The sequence below is a fragment of the Chelonoidis abingdonii genome, chromosome 12 (assembly GCF_003597395.2).
Source record: "Chelonoidis abingdonii isolate Lonesome George chromosome 12, CheloAbing_2.0, whole genome shotgun sequence".
NCBI lineage: Eukaryota > Metazoa > Chordata > Testudines > Testudinidae > Chelonoidis > Chelonoidis abingdonii.
This window is the reverse complement of record NC_133780.1, coordinates 579,220-598,136: the sequence shown is the minus strand read 5'-3', so window position 1 is coordinate 598,136 and position 18,917 is coordinate 579,220. Positions and strand designations below refer to the sequence as shown.

The 18,917-nt window shown below is 62.5% G+C and overlaps 2 protein-coding genes across 2 annotated transcripts in view; one reads left to right on the top strand and one right to left on the bottom strand.

The window, feature by feature from the left end:
- LOC142047615 (uncharacterized) overlaps positions 1-3,418 on the bottom strand; it is a 10,595-nt gene extending 7,177 nt beyond the window's left edge. The window contains exons 1-4 of the mRNA XM_075071487.1: positions 3,116-3,418; positions 2,915-2,992; positions 2,573-2,807; positions 2,068-2,240 (exon numbers count right to left, since the gene is read on the bottom strand). Coding sequence (XP_074927588.1) covers positions 2,068-2,240; positions 2,573-2,807; positions 2,915-2,992; positions 3,116-3,418 — 789 coding nt within the window. The remainder of the gene's footprint in view (positions 1-2,067; positions 2,241-2,572; positions 2,808-2,914; positions 2,993-3,115) is intronic.
- A 2,397-nt stretch (positions 3,419-5,815) lies between these two features.
- The window catches only part of LOC142047598 (major histocompatibility complex class I-related gene protein-like), a 20,127-nt gene continuing 7,025 nt past the window's right edge, over positions 5,816-18,917 (top strand). The window contains exons 1-6 of the mRNA XM_075071461.1: positions 5,816-5,873; positions 10,025-10,285; positions 11,010-11,285; positions 11,454-11,726; positions 12,506-12,760; positions 13,205-13,321. Coding sequence (XP_074927562.1) covers positions 5,816-5,873; positions 10,025-10,285; positions 11,010-11,285; positions 11,454-11,726; positions 12,506-12,760; positions 13,205-13,321 — 1,240 coding nt within the window. The remainder of the gene's footprint in view (positions 5,874-10,024; positions 10,286-11,009; positions 11,286-11,453; positions 11,727-12,505; positions 12,761-13,204; positions 13,322-18,917) is intronic.

Genomic DNA, 18,917 nt, shown 5'->3' with positions numbered 1-18,917 from the left:
GGGTGAATCTCTTGTGTGAGCTGACTAGGTTTGAATGCATAGCCTCGGGGAAGCTAGATTACTTCTCTGGTTGTATTCAAAGGGAATAGGACAGCATCACACTGGCTAACCCAGGAGAGGGGGGGAAGCTGGGGGATGAGATAGAGGAGACCCAGGGACTCTGGGTCTTGGAGGGGTCCCCCAAGGAAAGGTTTGGGGAACCCAAGGGGGCCGAAACCCTGGAAAACTTCGGCTGGTGGCAGCGAAATAAGATCCAAGCTGGGTATAAGCTTGGGGAGGTTCACAGTAAGCACCCAGATTTTGTACGCTAAGGTCCAGATTTGGGTCAGACGTTTACCACACCTCTGCTACCCCTAGTGATAGGCCTTGCAGAGACTCAGTGGAAAAGGGGATGCAGCAGCCATGGGGGTCAGAGCAGTGGGGCAGGGCTGTCCCCAAGCCTCACCCACAAAGCCAGAAAAAACAGAGGCTTCTGCTAAAATGTTCAGCAGTGACATATTGAGCAATGTCAACAAGTACCATCACCATCATTAGTGTTCAGAGTTAACATGCCCATTGAGATGAATGGGGCAGCTCAGCCCTCGCAGGGCTGTTGTCTCAGGCTGGCTGTAGCCAGTGAGAACCCTCCTGTCAGGGTCACAGCTGGGAGGTTTTCATGGCCACTGGAAGGGCCAGGAGTTTTACTGTAGTTTGAAATGGGAGCTGAGATTGTGCAGAACCTGAGGGAGCTGCCAGAGAAGGGCTGTCACTGCCAGTGCCCCATGGGCCCACTCAGTCCAGACCCCCAGGGCAGGGGGCATTGGAGGCAGAGGAGCAGAGCCCCCGGGAGAGAGAGAGCCCCTGGGCTGAGGGGGAGTTGGGTGACCACAGGTGACCTACGGCAGGTGGGGGGTCGAAGATGCCCTATGCGGAGTGGCACAAAGCCACCTCCTGTGGGCCAGAGAACACAGCTGGGGCGGCCAACAGGGGCTGAAGTGGATGAGGGACAGTTTGGTGGTTAGGGGACCAGGCTGGGACCCTGAGGGGCACCAGCACCCTTAACTCTGCCCTCTCCACAGATGCCAGGAGCTACAGGCTCTAACTGCGGGGGCACCAGCTGATTTTCTTTACATGCAGAAGGGTAGGGGGGGCAGCAGGAGTTCCTGTCTGAGGATGGAAGGATTAACCTTTGTCCCAACTCTGTGACATGAGCGGTGTTATCCTGCGGTTCACAGCTCAGCCACCTCTTCCCGGGAAGTGACCAGGCCAGCACACGGCACCTCCCTGACCCCAGGGCGACCCACAGACCACATGTCAGGGTCCTTTTCCAAGCGTGTCTGGTGCTGAGGCTTGTCATAGTTCACCCCACTCCCGCCCTCCCCAGATCCATCCTCCCCTGCCTCAGAGCTCCCAGTCCTGGGCCCTGATGCCAGGGCCTCATCCTGCTGGCCAGTCTCCACAGCATCTCACGGCTGTGCCCCCAGCACAACCTGCACCCCAGGGCTGCCCCAAGCGGGGTCCCCGCAGCCCGTCACCCCCAGCCCCCTTTGCCCCCCAGCCCTGCCCCTGCCGAGTGCCCCAGCCCCACTCCCAGCCCTGGGTACAGCCTGGCTCTGCTCCACTCGACGCCCCCTTAGCTAGGGGCTGCTTGTGGGTCCCAGCCAGTCCTGTCCCCCCAACTCCTCCCACCCCAGCCACGCATCCCCCAGCTCCCCTCACCCCAGCCACGCGCCACGAGCCTCCCAGCTCCCCCCACACCAGCCACGCACCCCCGGCTCGCCAGCCCCGCTGCGGCTCTGGGCTGCTCCCTGCAGACCCGCACGCCGCCCGTTCGGACCAGCACCGGCCGCGCCCGCGGGAAGGACCCAGCGTCGGGCCAGCCGCGCTTCTCCCCGCAGCGCAGATCCCCAGTCCGTAGCCCCGGCCCGACCGCCTCCGGCCCGGGCCCCGTGGTGTGTCCCCCCGGGTTTCAGGGATCGTCCCGGGTTCTGCTCGTTCCCAGCGCCCCCCGCCGCCACTCCTGCCCCTCCGCTTCCCCAGCCCCTTCACCCCGGAGCCCCAGCCTCCCGTACCCAACGCCCCTCTCACCCCCCGCTTGCGGCGCTCAGCGCCCCCAGCAAGCCCCGGCGGGGGCAGCGCCATGGCTCGGGCCGGTCTCCCGCCGGCAGAGCAGGAGCCCAGCAGGGCGCCCACACCGCCCCGGCACACGTGGGGCCGGCCCCGCCCGATGGAGGCGCGGCGGTCTCTGGCGGAGCGCGGACCTGGAGGGGCCGCGGAACAGCTGCGCAGGCTGGACAGCATGGGGGTGGGGAGAGGGGGAGAAGGTGATCCCCTGCCCCCCAACAGCCAACTCGGGGGCTTGTGGCTTCCTCCCCACCTCCCCGGGGCTCCTGGTATCCTCCCTCCCCTCAGTTCTCTTTTGCCTGGGCCAGGGTCCCCGCTTCCACCGGTCCCCTTTCTCCCACCAGGGGTTCTGTGTGCCATTCCCCCCCAGAGATGGGCCATTGGTTCGATCCGGGGCAGTGGGGCGCGGGAATACCGGGTAGATTGGGCCGTGGTTCCAATCCAGGGCCAACGGGATGGGGCAGGATACCAGAGTAGATAGGCCTGTGGGTTCGATCGGGCATGGGGTGGGTGGATACAGGTAGATGGGCCCGTGGGTTCAATCTGGGCAGCGGGGACGGGGGGATTACCAGGGGTAGATGGCCCGTTGGGTCCACCGGGCAGCGGGATGGGGGGATACAGGTAGATGGGCCATGGGTCATCCGGGCATGGGATGGGGTGGGATACCGGGGATCCAGCAGCGGGCCCTCGTCCGTGGTCTCGATCTGCGGGCAGTTGCGGACAGGGTGGGATCACGGGGTATATGGGTGGCGTGTGCGGTTCATCTGGGGCAGCCTCACTACCGCGGGACAGGGGTCGATCCGCGACTCACCAGATTGCGCTGAGTATGCGCGGGGCGGCCTCGTAGGCCTACGTCGAGTCGGATCCTTGGTATTCCGCCGGTCAGCCGCTAGCGGGAATGGGTGAAGCCAAGTGGGCCATCTATGGTTAGTCCACCGTCTCCACATTAGCCGGCGGAGTATGATGGGCCTCGCGTGGGCTCTCCTCAACCGATCGCGCGCGGGCCAGCTACGCCGTGGATGGCGAAACACAGCCCAGACCTGGAGCGCTCCAAGTCCGCCTGGCGGTTCAGATGGGCCTGTGGGTTCGCAGTAACGAGGCGGCGATGCAGGGATTGGGCGGGAAACCCGGCGCTCGATTGGGCCCGCTCGGGTTCTAAGTCCGGCGAGAGGCGGACCGGCGCGTGGTACTGGACGGGTAGATGGGTCACCATGCAGCTCTGTCGATCTAGGTAACCGCGCCCGACTGTCGGGCTGACCCTGTGGCCTCCGCCCCGGAGGGATACCGGGTAGATGGGCTCGCAGTGCGCGTTCATCAGGAGCAGCTGGTGAGATGGGAACCATGCAGGCTACTCAACGAGGGATCACTAGCATGGAGTCCATGCTGCCCCCTGTGGGATGGTTCAATGCGAGACCCACGGGCTGGGGACGCCATGCCTACTCCTGATCCCTCGCCTGGTCCTACGCAGGTGGCCGCTCGGTGGGCCCATGCGGATTCGATCTGGGCGATTCGTGGATCAGGGTGGGTGTCGTACAAGCGCTGGGACATATTACCCCGGAGGTATGCGGCATCACATTGTGGCCCCCATCCCGGATAAACTCGTCGGGTGCGCCAAGAGTCGACCCCATGGCACCTATCCGGCCCGTAGCCGCGGATCAGGCGGGGGCCGAAAAGGTCGCGGATACCAGGTAAGATGGGGCGGGGTTCAATCCGGAGGCAGTGGGACTGGTGGTGGGAAATTACCGCGGTAGATGGCCCGTCTGGGTTCTTTGATCGAGGCAGCGACAGGGTGGAGATACCGGGGTAGATGGCCTGTGGTTAATGGGGCAGCAGGGATGGGGCGGGATACCAGGGTAGATGGGCCTGTGGGTTCGATCCGGGGCAGCAGGGATGGGGCGGGATACCAGGGTAGATGGGCCTGTGGGTTCAATCCGGGGCAGCGGGAACGGGGCGGGATACCGGGGTAGATGGGCCCGTGGGTTCAATCCGGGGCAGTGGAGACTGGGTGGGATACCAGGGTAGATGGGCCCATGGGCTCAATCCGGGGCAGCGGGGACGGGGCGGGATACCAGGGTAGATGGACCCGTGGGCTCGATCCGGGGCAGCGGGGATGGGGCAGGATACCGGGGTAGATGGGCCCATGCGTTCAATCCGGGGCAGTGGGGATGGGGCGGGATACCGGGGTAGATGGGCCCATGGGTTCAATCTGGGGCAGTGGGGATGGGGCAGGATACCAGGGTAGATGGGCCCGTGGGATGCATTCCTGTACACTGAAGCTCATGCTCCTAGCAGCAGCAGCAGCAGCCCTCCCCCCCTGCCCCCAGTTTCCTGCCTCCCTGAGGGGTCTAACACCTGCTTGTCTCCTGATCGCAATCAGGCCTCCAGCCAATCTGTGGCCTCCATCCCCCTCGGGTGCCAGAGCCCCGGTCTCTGATTGGCTGCACTCCCTGTGTGGGGCAGAGGCTGCTGTTGGAACAGAGGGGCTGAGAAAACCACCAGGGTTTCCCCCACGCCAGCCACACGGGCGCCATGCAGGGCCTCTGCCCTGCACCTGGCCGGGGGCTCCGAGCAGGGCCTGGGGTCACAGAGCCGCCTCTGAGCTGTCTGCCCCCAGCACCCCCTGTGCCGCGGCGGGGCAGGCAGTAGCTGCGACTCATGGACCCCGGGGACATCACAGCACCAAACCTGGCGCCAAGCTGCATGGAGCCTGGGAGCGCGCCAGTCAAAGCTACACGGCCCAGGGTGTCGCCCGGCTCCCGAGCCCTGCGGCTGGCGGCACCCGACAGCAACGCCCCCTCAGCGCAGGGAGGGCCTGGGGGGTGGCTGGTCGTGCCCGGCCCTGGCAGCAGCGAGGGGCCTGGTGGGTGCTGGTCGTGCCCGGCCCTGGCAGCAGCGAGGGGCCCAGTGGGTGGCTGGTCGTGCCCGGCCCTGCCAGCAGCGAGGGGCCTGGTGGGTGGCTGGTCGTGCCCGGCCCTGGCAGCAGCGGGCGCCCACCCGGGTGTGTGTGTGAGCCGTGCACAGAGCGATGGGCAGGGAGAGGCATGAGGGACCATGTGCAAGGCATGTGTGACACCCCCAGCGAGCCCCTCCTCGCAGGCAGGGCAGGGCAGGGCCAGAGACAGTGACTCTTAGTCACCTAATGCAGCACCCACAGCAGGAGGGTCAGGAGCCTTCAGGTACCTCCGGGGGGCTCCCCGCACTGCCCCACATAGGGGAAGGGTGAGGGTGGTGGCGTAGTGTGCGGGATGCTACCCACACCCTCGGCCTGTCGGCGTCTGCCTGTGCCAGGCTCACGGCCCTAGTGGGGGAGGCAGCCGGGGGGTGGGTTGAAAGCAGAGGGCGAGTGACAAGGCCCCTTGGCGGTGTGGGGTGGCAGCTGGGGGCAGTCAGTCTGGGCGGGGCTGGGAGGGCTCTGGCAGCGCTCTGGTGTGCATGTTGCCCAGTCTCCAGGAATTACAAATTAATCTTTCATTAAAGATTATGTCATATCTCACTCCAGGAACACAGCCAGCCGCAACGGGCCACCCCACAGGCTGTGTGGGGGCTGGGCTGCCGAGGGCAGAGTGCGTGTCTAACACAGCCTGGTAAGAAACCCATTTGAGTTACCGCCCAGTCTCCCTTCCTGTTTGCAGCCTGAACCAAGCCAGTACCCCGAGCTGGGCCGCTCACTCCTTCCCCGAGGCTGGACCCCTCCGCCACGTGGGGATCATTCATGGGTCTTCTGCTGGCTCTGGGGCTCTGCTGGTGCCTCCTGGGGGCCGCAGCCACTGGTAAGTGTGTGATGGGACAGGAGGGGCGAGGCGGGGCTGAGGCCCGGTACCCAAAGGCAGAGCTGTCCGATCCACCTCTTTATCCCCCCATCTGCTGGGAGTGAGACAAGAGTGGGAGCCAGGCAAAGCCTGGGATTGATTGAGGTGCCGCTTTCCTTCCCTTTCCTGTGCTCCAGCCCAGGGGTGCTCAGCGGGTCTGCAGACCCATGCCAGGCTGGCCACCAGCCCAGAGACTGCCTGGGGGAACGTGGGGCTGGGTAAATAACACCGTGGCTCCCCGACAAACCTTGGACCTGGGACCTAAGGGGAGAATTTTACAACCCTGAATGTTTGCAGCATTTGGCTCAGACACGGGGGAGGAGGGGGGTTCGGGGGTTCCGACCTGCACCAAGTCACTTTCCCATTGGGATGAAAGTTTGAGGTGGCTGTTGAGTTGCAAAGGCTGGGGCTGCCCCCCACTTCCCACTGAGTTCCTCTGCCTCTTGGTACCTTCTAACCAGAGCGGGGCAAGAATTTGTCATCCAACATTTTTTTTCAGCAAAAAATGCAGCATTGGCTACACAAACATTTGGTGAATTTGGGTTGATTTGGCCAAATGCTCCCTCCAGAAATGCAACACTTGTGGAGGGGAGGTTGTTTCAAAATTACTTTTTGTTTTGAAATGTCCCAAAAACCTGAAAAACATTTTAAAAAGCTCAGAATCTAAACAAAATGTTTAGTTTGGGACTGAATAAAACCTTTGTGTCACTTGGAATTAATTTTTTTCCTCGTCTTTGACTCACTGAAAAACTTCAGTTTTGGTTCAGCCCTAGACACATTTTTTTTGAAAGTGCCAGAGAACCAGAAACTCCTTTATTCACACAGCTGAACTGATGACCCAGGCAAGCTGTCACCTGTCAGACCACCACTTCCCTGGCTCGGTTTCAGTCTCAGTTTGACGGTTGACTTGGGAGTGTGAGAAAACTCCGTCAAGAGCAATGCCACTGCTCCGGAGAACAGAGTCCATGTCAAACACACCCAGCCCCAAACACGTGACATGGCTGGTGACCTGTTTTTGAAGAGCTGCCAGAGGTGACTGGCCTGTTGAAGACTAACAGTAATTAGCTGCCTCCCACTGGAGCTTGGCAGCCGGCACTGGGGTCTCTGAAGAGCCAGGCAGGGGTTGAGAAGAGGGAGAAGCAGAGAGCCGCAGCTGGAGTTGATGGACCTGCAGGTGCAATGCTGGGGTTGACAGAGCTGGTTTAGAAATGGAGCCAGCGAGAGCTGGGGGGTCGGGACTGGCTGGGACCCACCAGCAGCCCCTAGCTAAGGGGGCGTCCAGTGGAGCCAGGGCAGGGTGCACCCAGGGCAGAGGATGGGTCTGGGGCGCTCGGCAGGGGCAGGGCTGGCAGGTAAAGGGGACTAGGGGCGATGGGCTGCAGATACCCCGCTCGGGGCAGCCCTGGGGTGCAGGATGTAGTGGAGCAGCTGTGAGGAGGTGCGGAGACTGGCTGGTGGGGGCCCAGGGACTGGGAGCTCTCGGGGACCAGCAGAGGGAGAATGGACCTGGGGATCTGCTGCCTCGTGTCCCGTTGGGGTGGGTGACCCGTGTCACTGCGAGGAACATGCCGGGGACCTGGGTCCATCCCTGAGCAGGCAGGAGGGATGGGGTCTGGCCTGGGGCAGGAGGGATGGGGTCTGGCCTGGGGGCAGGGCAGGAAGGATGGGGTCTGGCCTGGGGGCGGGGCAGGAAGGATGGGGTCTGGCCTGGGGGCAAGGCCAGAGGGATGGGGTCTGGCCTAGGGGCAAGGCTGGAGGGATGGGGTCTGGCCTGGGGCAGGAAGGATGGGCGGCCTGGGGGGGGGCAGGAAGGATGGGGTCTGGCCTGGGGCAGGAAGAATGGGCGGCCTGGGGGCAGGGCAGGAAGGATGGGGTCTGGCCTGGGGGCGGGCAGGAGGGATGGGGTCTGGCCTGGGGCAGGAGGGATGGGCTCTGGCCTGGGGACGGGCAAGAGGGATGGGCTCTGGCCTGGGGGCGGTCAGGAGGCATGGGGTCTGGCCTGGGGGCAGGGCAGGAAGGATGGGGTCTGGCCTGGGGGTGGGGCAGGAGGGATGGGGTCTGGCCTGGGGGTGGTCAGGAGGGATGGGGTCTGGCCCGGGGCAGGAAGGATGGGCGGCCTGGGGGCGGGGCAGGAGGGATGGGATCTGGCCTGGTGGCGGGGCAGGAAGGATGGGGTCTGGCCTGGGGCAGGAGGGATGGGATCTGGCCTAGGGGCGGGGCAGGAAGGATGGGGTCTGGCCTGGGGCAGGAGGGATGGGATCTGGCCTGGGGACGGGCAGGAGGGATGGGGTCTGGCCTGGGGCAGGAGGGATGGGATCTGGCCTAGGGGCGGGGCAGGAAGGATGGGGTCTGGCCTGGGGCAGGAGGGATGGGATCTGGCCTGGGGACGGGCAGGAGGGATGGGGTCTGGCCTGGGGCAGGAGGGATGGGGTCTGGCCTGGGGACAAGGCAGGAGAGATGGGCTCTGGCCTGGAGGCGGGGCAGGAAGGACGGAGTCTGGCCTGGGGCAGGAGGGATGGGCTCTGGCCTGGGGCAGGAAGGATGGGCCTGGCTGGCTCCGGGGACTGAAGGAGGTCCCATCTGTCACACTGTGGCTGGCTCCTGGAGGGCACGGGGGAGGGGGGCGCTGTGACAAGCCCCAGTGCCAGAGAGGCTCGGAGAAGGACCCTGACATGTGGTTTGGGGGTGGCCCTGGGGTCAGGGAGGTGCCATGTGCTGGCCTCGCAATGCCCTGGGAAGAGGTTGTGGGAACCACAGGATAATGCTGCATTCTCCATGGCATGAACACGATAGTTAATCCTGCTTCTTAACACAGAAACTTCTGCTCCTGTTCTCCCCGCCCAAGGCCTTGTGCCCCCACAGGGATCTCTTAGGCCTGGTCTGCGCTGGTGTCGACGAGTCGGTTCTGTGTGTGCCGACGCACCGACAGGAAACGCAGGATGTGTCCGCACCACAGGGCGTAGCAACTTGCCGCCATGAAGGCTCTGGCAGGGGGAGGCAGCGGGACGCAGTTCTGCTAAACACAGCAGTGTAGATGTGGGAGGTCACACTCACCTGTAGAGAGCCGTGTCGGGCACGTACCCTAAAGGTCTGGCTTGTCTTTACTCACCTATGCTGGGCCTCCCCTCTGCGCTGCTGGTGTACCCCGGCTAGCAGGGCGGGCAGGGTCTGTACCCCACACGCTGCCCACCTATAGCCGCAGCCTCTGTTTTTTCATTTAAAAAAAAAGAAAAAATTAGCCAGTGCCCCATAGTTAGTGCCTGTAGCACCTGGCATCCGCAGAGAGGGCAGAGTTAAGGGCGTTGGCCCCCGTCGGGGTCCCAGCCTAGCCCCCTAACTACCAAACTGTCCCTCATCCTCATCAGCCTCTGTTGGCTGCCCCGACTGTGTTCTCTGGCCCACCCAAGGCAGCTTTGTGCCACTCTGAAGAGGGCAAATTCGACCTCCATGTGGCATAGGGCACCTGTGGTCGCCCAACTCTCCCTCAGCCCAGGGGTTCTCTCTCTCCTGGGGTCTCTGCTCCTCTGCCTCCAATGCCCCCTGCCCTGGGGGTCTGGACTGAGTGGGCCCATGGGGCCACTGGCAGTCACAGCCCTTCCCTGGCAGCTCCCTCAGGTTCTGCACAATCTCCACTCCCATTTCAAACTACAGTAAAACTCCTGGCCCTTCCAGTGGCCATGAAAACCTCCCAGCTGTGACCCTGACAGGAGGGTTCTCACTGGCTACAGCCAGCCTGAGATGACAGCCCTGCGAGGGATGGGTTGCTCCATTCCCCTCAACTGGCATGTTAACTCTGAACCCTAATGATGGTGATGGTACATGTTGACCTTGCTCAGTATGTCACCGCTGAACATTTTAGCAGAAGCCTCTGTTTTTTCTGGCATTGTGGGTGAGGCTTGGAGACAGCCCTGCCCCACTGCTCTGACCCCCATGGCTGCTGCATCCCCTTTTCCACTGACTCTCTGCAAGGCCTATCGCTAGGGGTAGCAGAGGGAGGTTAAGAATAGAGGTGTGACTGGGGATGAGGGCTCAGCCCGACCCATGGGGACAAACCCTCCTCCCTGCAGTAAAGGGATAAGAGGGTGTTTATCTTGTCTTTTCCGCTGGTCTAGAGCCCCACAGCTTGGACATCCTGATCACTGGGCTGAATGAGCTGGACGGGACTCACAGGTTCTTCATGCTCGCCAAGCTGGACGGGCTGGAGCTCGCCTCCTACAGCAGCGACAGCCGCGAGGTGAAACCCCTCCGGGAGTGGGTAGCGCAGGCCGTTGGCACGAGCTATTTAAGGAAGAAGACGCAGGAGTTCAGGCTGTACGAGGCCATCTCCCGGGTGGTGACCCACCGGTGGATGGCGCAGCACAACCAGACCGGTGGTGAGTGCTGGCCCCGCGGTGAGCTCCCAAGCCCCACGGCGAGCTCCCAGCACCCGCAACCTCACCACCAGCAGCCCCAGGGCGCGGGAACCTGCGTGAGATTTCCAGCCCTGATTGGCTGCCCTTCCCCACTGCCCCGCCTCCAGGGGAAGAGCAGCCAATCAGGGCAGCTGCAGGAGCATGGCTGAGTTCTTTCTCCCTAGAGTCAGGTCTCGGTGGCCAGAGGCTGGCTGGGAACCAGGCCCCAGGGGAGCGGGGGGGTCCGTGCAGTGACTTATCCCACTCAGTAAGTACCTCTGTGGGCGGCGATTTTTGAGCACAGGCAGCACTTTAATTTCAGCCGCCGCCGAGCGAGAACCAAGGGCTGACGACTGCAGAGAGATAAATTCAAAGGGGCTCATTTTAACTAGGAGTAACTCCCGCTGGGATCGGGTCGCAGGGAATTCTCCATGGAGGCTGGACGCCCAGTTCTGGAGTTAGATCAGGAGTGATGGACTCTCTGCGGGAATGCCAGGATGTGCCCGATGTCCTGTGTGAGCTGGGCCCAGTCACTCTGGAGTTCTGGGCCTCAGTTTCTCTATCTGTGACCCAGAGACAATGGCCCAGCCGTGTTGCATGGGGTGATGGGGATACTTACATTGGAGATGGGGAGGGGCAGGACCTGTAGATGTAGCAGCAATTAGACAATATCCTGCACCATTTTTCCTCCCTGTCTCTCCCCCAGGGATCCACACCCTGCAGCTGCATGTGAATTGTGTGCTGAACGGGGACACTCCCGTGCGAGGGCAGTTTCACTTTGCTTTCGATGGGCAGGATTACCTCATCCTGGAGAGAAACCAATCTGCGTGGGTGCCGCTGGCACTGGAAGCCTCCAACGAGACGCATTTCTGGGATGCTGGTCACACCTGGACCCTGTTTGCAAGGGAGTTCCTGCAGGAGGAGTGCGTGGACACTCTGCGGAGCCTGCTGCGGGGCGGGATGGAGGCTCTGGGACGGCAGGGTGAGTCCAAGCTGCCGACGGCAAGGTCCGGAGGGAACCTTTGGCTGGTAGCGGGTCTCAGAGTGCCCTTCTCTCGTTCTGTGACCACTAGTCCTCAGGGCTTTGCCAACCGCCCCGCACTGGCTCAGGGCTGACTGCACCCCGCTGACATGTTTCTCTCCCCTCCAGTGCCCCCAGGCATGTCGGTGACCTACAGTGATGCCCCCCAAGGCTCCGCCATCCTCTGCTGCCACGCCAGGGGCTTTTACCCGCGTCCCATCCACATCTCCTGGGTGCGGGATGGGGCGGAGATCCTGCCACCTGTGAATGCCAGTGGGATCCTGCCCCACGCCAATGGCACCTACCAGATCCGGCAGTCCCTGGAGATCCCCCAGCGGTGGGGCCACAGCTACGCCTGCCGGGTGGCACACAGCAGCCTGGGGGAGCCGGTGCCCACCATAGGCAAGGGGGGCGAATGGTGGAATGTGGGGGGGGAGGGATGTCCCCAGTGAGCCAGCAGCCCCCAGGAGCGGGTGCTCAGCAGCGCTGTCTGTGTGTCCTGGTCTGCCCAAGACAGCGCCTTGCACCGTGTGAGTAGTGCCCTCGAAAAGCAGCCCTGGGAGCCCCTAGTGTGGATGTCCTGAGACAGGGCTCACATCACCGCCCCCCGTTGGGGGATAGCCCAGGGCTAAGCCAGCTGGGAAGCCCGTTGCTCCTTTGGGGCGTCTCAGAGTCAGGCCAGGCTGAAGGTGCCTCTTCTCCTCGAGTGATCAGTCCCTTGGGGCAGTAACACGATGAAGACAAATGTCCGACATGCTGATGGAGTCGATACTAGTAACACAGGGGAGGTGTTAGCAGCTGTGATGTTCCCTTTCTCTGCTTCCCCTCCGCAGGGCTGACAGTGCAGCTCATGGTGCTAAAATCGTGGGGCAGTCGTGGCCCGAGCACTGGTTCTGGGGGCAGCGGGGCCGTGAGGGCCCCGGGGGAGTGGGACAGCCTGGGGCTGCAGGGCTGAATCTCGCTCGGGGTCTGGGAGTGGAGTGGCGTCCGTTCCCCCCTTTGCAGGCTGGTTGGCTCAACAAGGAGGCTGCCGGGACATCAATGTAAATACGTCCCTGTCCTGTAACCACTGAAACGGGGGTTTGGAGGCTGCGCTTCCCTCTCGATCCAGACCCAACAGCAAGAACGTAACGTTCAGAGCAGAACAAATGTTGGGTGTCTCCTTTTCTCTCCCCACACAGCCCTGCCCGAGGTCTCGGTTTCCCGCAGAGACTCCCCCGACGGCTCCGCCACCCTCTCCTGCCGTGCCAGGGGCTTTGACCCACGTCCCATCCGCGTCTCCTGGGTGCGGGATGGGAAGGAGACCCCGGCGCCCCCCATCAGTGACGCGTCCCAGCTCCAGAGATCCGTGGGGATCCCGCAGCAGGGCGGGGCCGGGCACAGCTACTCCTGCCGTGTGCAGCCCCATGGCCTGCAGGAGACGCTGGCAACCCCGGGTAACAGGCTCTCTCAGGGCAGGGGGAGGGATGGGACCCCTGCTGGCACCCTCCCCTGAGCAGGTCTCCAGCGTGAGCTATTGCTGAGCACGTCCGGCTAGATCTCCTGCCCGGGGCGGGGACCAGATTGATGCCCATGGATGTGGCAGCAGGAGCCAGGTGACCCATTGCCCATGGCCCCCACACTGTGCCCACCCACCTAGCCCCATTGTAGTCCCCTGAAAGCCGGGCCTCTTGGGGACTCGGACACCGGCCATGTTTGCTCCCAGCTGGGGGAATGAGACATGTCCCTCCCGACCCCCAACAAGGGCCTGCCCCAGACCGCACCAGGGCGGAGGGTAACTCGGCCCCCATGGGCAGCGACACAGAGCGGGGAGGGCCCTGAGTCAAACGCCCAGTAAATCCCCCATTCACCCCAGTGACCTTCTTTCCTCATCCCTGCAGCGCCCGGGGAGATGGGGGGCCTGGCCCCTGGGATCGTGGCCGCCCTCTGCCTCGCTGTGCTGACTGGGTCCGGTGCCGTGGCATCTGGTGTCGTGGTGTGGAGGAGAAAGCACCCAGGTAACGAGAGCGACCGTGGGGGGGGGGGCAGGGGAGGATCCCCATCAGGCTGGGCTAGGGGCAGAGCCTGGGGAGGGGCACGGAGAGGACAACAATCTCCTCTGGGAGGGTGGGGTGGTGCCAGGACATGGGGCCGTGGGGTGGGGTGGGTAGCCCCATGGCAAGGGGCTGTGGGGTGGGGCAGGTTCCTGCCTTGGCGAGATGGGTGATGAGCTGGGCTGGGGTAAATGGGGTCAGGATCACCGTGGGGTGGGGTGTCCTTGGCTGGCTGGGGGGGTGGAGAAGGGGTCACTAGGAAGTGGGGGTTCAGGTGGGTCAGGGATTGCTGGGGGGGTCCTTGGCTGGCTGGGGGGGTGGAGAAGAGGTCACTGGGGAAGAAGGTTCAGGTGGGGCAGGGATTGCTGGGGGTGTCCTTGGCTGGCTGAGGGAGGTGGAGATGGGGTCACTAGGAAGTGGGGGTTCAGGTGGGTCAGGGATTGCTGGGGGGGTCCTTGGCTGGCTGGGGGGGTGGAGAAGGGGTCACTGGGGAGGAGGGTTCAGGTGGGGCAGGGATTGCTGGGGGGGTCCTTTGCTGGCTGGGGAGGAGAAGAAGGGGTCACTGGGGAAGAAGGTTCAGGTGGGGCAGGGATTGCTGGGGGGGTCCTTTGCTGGCTGGGGCGGTGAGGAAGGGGTCACTGGGGAGGAGGGTTCAGGTGGGGCAGGGATTGCTGGGGGGGTCCTTTGCTGGCTGGGGGGGTGGAGAAGGGGTCACTGGGGAGGAGGGTTCAGGTGGGGCAGGGATTGCTGGAGCGGGGGTGTGACAGGTTGAATCACAGAAACCCCCCGGGAGCTGCCATGTGATGTGCCAAGGCTACTTCTGCCCCCTGCTTTCCTGCCCGGTCACCTTAGGACCTCAGTGCCCTGCCTGGTTCGAGCCAGACCCGCTAGCTGCTGCAAACCCAGACCCCGTCAGAACCACGTCCCCTAACACGGGAGGCTTAAACTGAAAGCAGCTGAAGAAGTGGTCTTATCTTTAACCCTCAGATGTCCAACTCCCAGTGGGGTGCAAACCCCAAATAAATCCGTTTTTCCCTGGATAAAGCTTATACGGGTAAACTCGTAAACTGTTCGGCTGCCATAACACTGATATAGAGAGGTGCACAGCTGTTCTCCCCCGCCCCAGGGGTTAACACGTACTCCGAGTTAATTAACAAGTAAAAAGTGATTTTACTAAATACAGAAAGTCGAATTTAAGTGGTTCCAAGTAGTAACAGCCAGAACAAAGCGAATTACCAAGCAAAATAAAATAGAACATGCAAATCTGTGTCTAATCAAACTGAATGCAAATAACACCTCACCAGTTCCAGTGCGCTTCCTTTTACAGACGCGCCTCCTTCTAGTCTGGGTCCAGCGATCACTCACCCCTGTCGTTACTGTCCTTTGTTCCAGTGTCTTTCAGGGATCCTTGGGGGTGGAGAGGCTCTCTCTTCAGCCAGCTGAAGACAAAATGGAGGGATCTCCCAGGGATTTAAATAGACTTTCTCTTGTGGGTGGAGACCCCCTCCTCTCTCCTATGCAAAGTGCAGCTCCAAGATGGAGTCTGGAGTCACCTGGGCAAGTCCCATGTCCACGCATGACTCCCAGTTTCTTACCAGGTAGCAGCCACGGTTCACACGCTACCCTGAACGTCCTCAGGTGACTTCTTCTGTGGATTGGATTGGAGCCTCCCAAGCTCCATTGTCCTTTAAGTGTTTCTTGATTAGGTACTTAACTTGCACATTCCTTTCTCCGGAACTGACCGAATGCTCTGCTAAGGTTATGTAGAAATCGAGCCAGTATGCGGCCAATATTCATAACTCGGAATACAGCAGTGACACAGGCATACAAACAGGATGAATAGATTCCGCAGAGCAGAACCTTTGCAGAGATCTGTCACATGGCCTATGTAGCATGACACATATTCCAGTTATGTCACAAGCATATTTCCATAAAGCCTTAGTGGGGCACCATCCATGGCTGGCTGGGGGGCTGGAGATGGGGGTCACTAGGAAGGGGGGCTCAGGTGGGGCAGGGATTGCTAGAGGGGCAGGGGTACCCCAACCAGTTCAGCCCCCCCACCCCAGTTCCCGGTCGTGACATGCTCTCTGCTTCCATTTCAGACTCCTGCAGAAGCAGCTACACCCCGACTGCCAGTGAGTGACCCTGGGGACACGGCCTGATCCCCACCCCGCCACCAGGACTGCCTGTCCCAGTTCATTGTGGGTACACCGGGGGGGAGGAGCACAGCACTGACTGAACATGGGTGCTGATTGCCCCCCAGGGCGGAGATCAGGCCCATCATGGGGTCTGGGGGGCAGAACTGTATTTCCATTTCCCCTCTCCCTGGAGTCACCCCAAAACTTTCTTCACCTTCCTCCAGCACACAAACTCCTCCCACCTCAGCTCCTGTCCCCGCACCCGGCTGGTACCCATGGGCTGAGGACCCTGAGATGGGTGCTGCCACAAGGTGGCTTTGGTTGGCTCAGACCAGACCCATCCCCCAAGGCGGGGTCCTCTCCTGCCTGGCCCCGGCTTGCTGGCCCCTGGGGCTCGCTGGCTCTGGTCCAGGCCTGGTTAGAGCTCTCTCCATGGGACTCTGGTCACTGTGGGGCTGGAGCTGTCAGGTCCATGCACCTGGTGTCTTGGAGCAGTACCAACTCCTCCAGAGCCCATGGGGCACAGCCAGGACCCCTGAGCTGGCCTGTGTCCGCAGCTCCCGAGCTGGAGCCCCCTGGGGCAGCGCCTGCCTGTGCCCTCGCTGACCCGCCCCAGGCAACCCCCCCCAGGTCACCCGCCCCAGGCAACCCCCTCCATAGTGCCCAGTGGGGCGGTCAGTCCCTCTGTGCCCACCCGACACCAGGCCTGGGGCAGGGCTCGGGGTCAGCTGCCATCCATTGGGCAGGGCCCCCAGAGACTCAGTCTGGGGCTCCGGGACCTGGGAAGCCCCAAGGGTGGGGGGGAAGGGGGAGTCACACCTGGTTAGGGTGACCATATGTCCCAGTTTGGCTGGGACAGTCCCTTTTTTAGGCTCTGTCCTGGCCGTCCCCACATCTTTGACAGAAATGGGCATTTGTCCTGTTCACTCCTGCCGATTGATCATCAGTTGGCAGAGCAAAGGGGACAAATGCCCACTTTTGCCAAAAAAGTGGGGTGGGACCCCTAGGGAGGCACAAAGGAACATCTGTGGGGGTGTGGGAGTGGCACCCCAGCCCTGCACTGGAGGAAGGGCGAGGGAGAGTGGCTCGGGCCAGCCCGTCCTGCATGCAGGGATGATGGGAGGACCTTGGGTGGCCCTGGGCGGGGGCTTGTGGCAGGGAGCTTGGACAACCCCCCCCCCCCCCGTGTGGAGGCAAATGGGTCCCAAGGAGGAAGGGGGATCGCAGGTGGGCGGTGGAGGGGTTTGGAGGACCAGCCCCATGAACAGGCAGGCAGTGGGGAGGCTTGGAGCAGCCCCATGCACAGGGGAGAGGGGGCAAAGGTGGCTGTGAGTGGGCACTGGGGGGCTCGGGCCGGCCCTGGGTGCCAGTGGGGAGGCTGGGCCCATGTGGGTGGGAGGCAGGGAGGGCTTGGGCTGGGCCCACGTGTGTGGGGGTGGTGAGAGTGGCCTCAGGTGGCCCCACAGGGAGGGTCGCGGTAGGACTCAGTCCAGTCCTGTGAGAGTAGAAGGCAGGGAGGGCTTGGCTTGGTCCCACGGGAAGGGGGGGGGGGGCTGTTTTCACTTTGGAAAAATATGGTTGCCCTGGGGAACACGGACTAAACCTTCCTCTGCCTCCCCAGGAGAGGATCTCAGCCTGGACCCCGCTGGCCAGTGTCAGCCCACGCCTGTGTGATGGGCCAGGCACCCGGTCACCTCACCACCCACAGCCCCTGCCAGCCAGGACCCTGCCAGCCAGCATCAGACCATGCCTGTGTGAGAGGCCAGGCACCCAGTGACCACACAGTGACCCCAACACCCACAGCCCTGCCTGCCAGGAGTCACCCACAGAGACGCTGAGCATGGCACCATGTGCATGGCTCCTCCCCAGACACAGCAGCTCCTCGGTCACCAGAGGCTCCGGCTGCCCAGTCCCTGCGGCTTTCGCACTGGCTCGGGACACAAACTCCCCGTGCAGCTTGCTGGGCCTCTGCAGGTCCCGGAGAGCTCAAGGCGCTGGCCCGTCCTGCGAGCGGTGCAGTTCCAGCTCCCAGACAGCCGTGCGGAGCCCTGGGGAATTGGACGTGATCAGGACTGGATTAACCTTTTGTGGTCCTGGCGCCAACATATCTCTGGGCCCCCATGGGAACAAAGGAGCTTGGCGTGGGGAGGTTGGTCCCCAGAGCAAGGGGCCAGCCAGGGGCAGTGGGGTATAGCGTGGTGGGGCCAGCCCCACTCCACCCAGCCCAGTGCAGGGCACTATTTACAAACCAGCCGTTGCCAGATGCACACTGGCCCTCCCGGCCCTGTGCTGCCAGCATGTCCCTTCCCCTCGGGGGTGGGCCCATCCCACGCCACACAGCCCCCAACTCCCTATGCCCAGCATCCCCCCACAGACCCTCCACCACAAATGTACAGCAGCCTGCACCCCCCCCAGCCCCACCACTACTGCCCAGTGCACTTCCCCACAGCCCACCACCACTACACAGCACCCCACTCAGACCCCACACTGCCCAGCATCCCAACACGCAGCCCTGCCCCACACCCCCAAGAGACCACGCACTGGCCAGCAGCCCCCCACACACCTCCAGAGACCCACTCCCTCACACCCTGCCCCCTGGTCACACTCACTGGCTGAGCTGACAGCATGGCCGGGGCCGGTCCAGTGCCAGGGTGGGGAATCACTCCAGCCTCTCGGGAGTGGCGCTGTTAGCCAGGCCAGGGTCTGCCCCTGGCCTGGCTGGATCGACCCACTTGCCTGGAAATAGGGTGACCATATGTCCCCGTTTGGCCGGGACAGTTCCCTTTTTAACCTCTGTCCCGGCCATCCTGACTTTTTTTGACAAAAACTGGCATTTATCCTGTTTGCTCTTCCGAACTAATCAGTTGGGAAGAGCAAACAAACAAATGCCCAGTTTACCAGAAAAGTCTGGTGCGCCTCCCAAGTGGGGCGTGGAGGAACATGTGTTGAGGGGGGGGGTGGCGACAGCAGGACAAAGTGTGACGAAGTGGGACTGTTCTTAATGGTTCCTCTGAATACCGTGTAGGTGCCTCAGTTTCCCCTATGCATTTCTTAAGTCTCTAGGTGGTGGTATAAAAGCCAGGGTGCATAAATCACTGACACTTTGTCTCCTGGCAACTAATGGCCAGGCCCTTCCCCACTGCAAGGGGATGCTAAAGGTGTGGGAGAACAAAGAGATCAGGTGACCTCCTGGCCTGGGAAAGAGACAAAGCCCAGAAAGGAGGGGCTGGAGAGTCAGTTTGGAGTTGGCTGGGGACATAGGGTGAGGGCAGATGGCTGGCTCACTGCCCCCTAGAATGGACCCGGCCGAGGGGTTCGGTTCGCTGTACCTACAAGCTCTGTTTTAGACCCTGTTCCTGTCATCGAATAAACCTCTGTGTTACTGGCTGGCTGAGAGTCACGTCTGACTGCAAAGTGGGGGG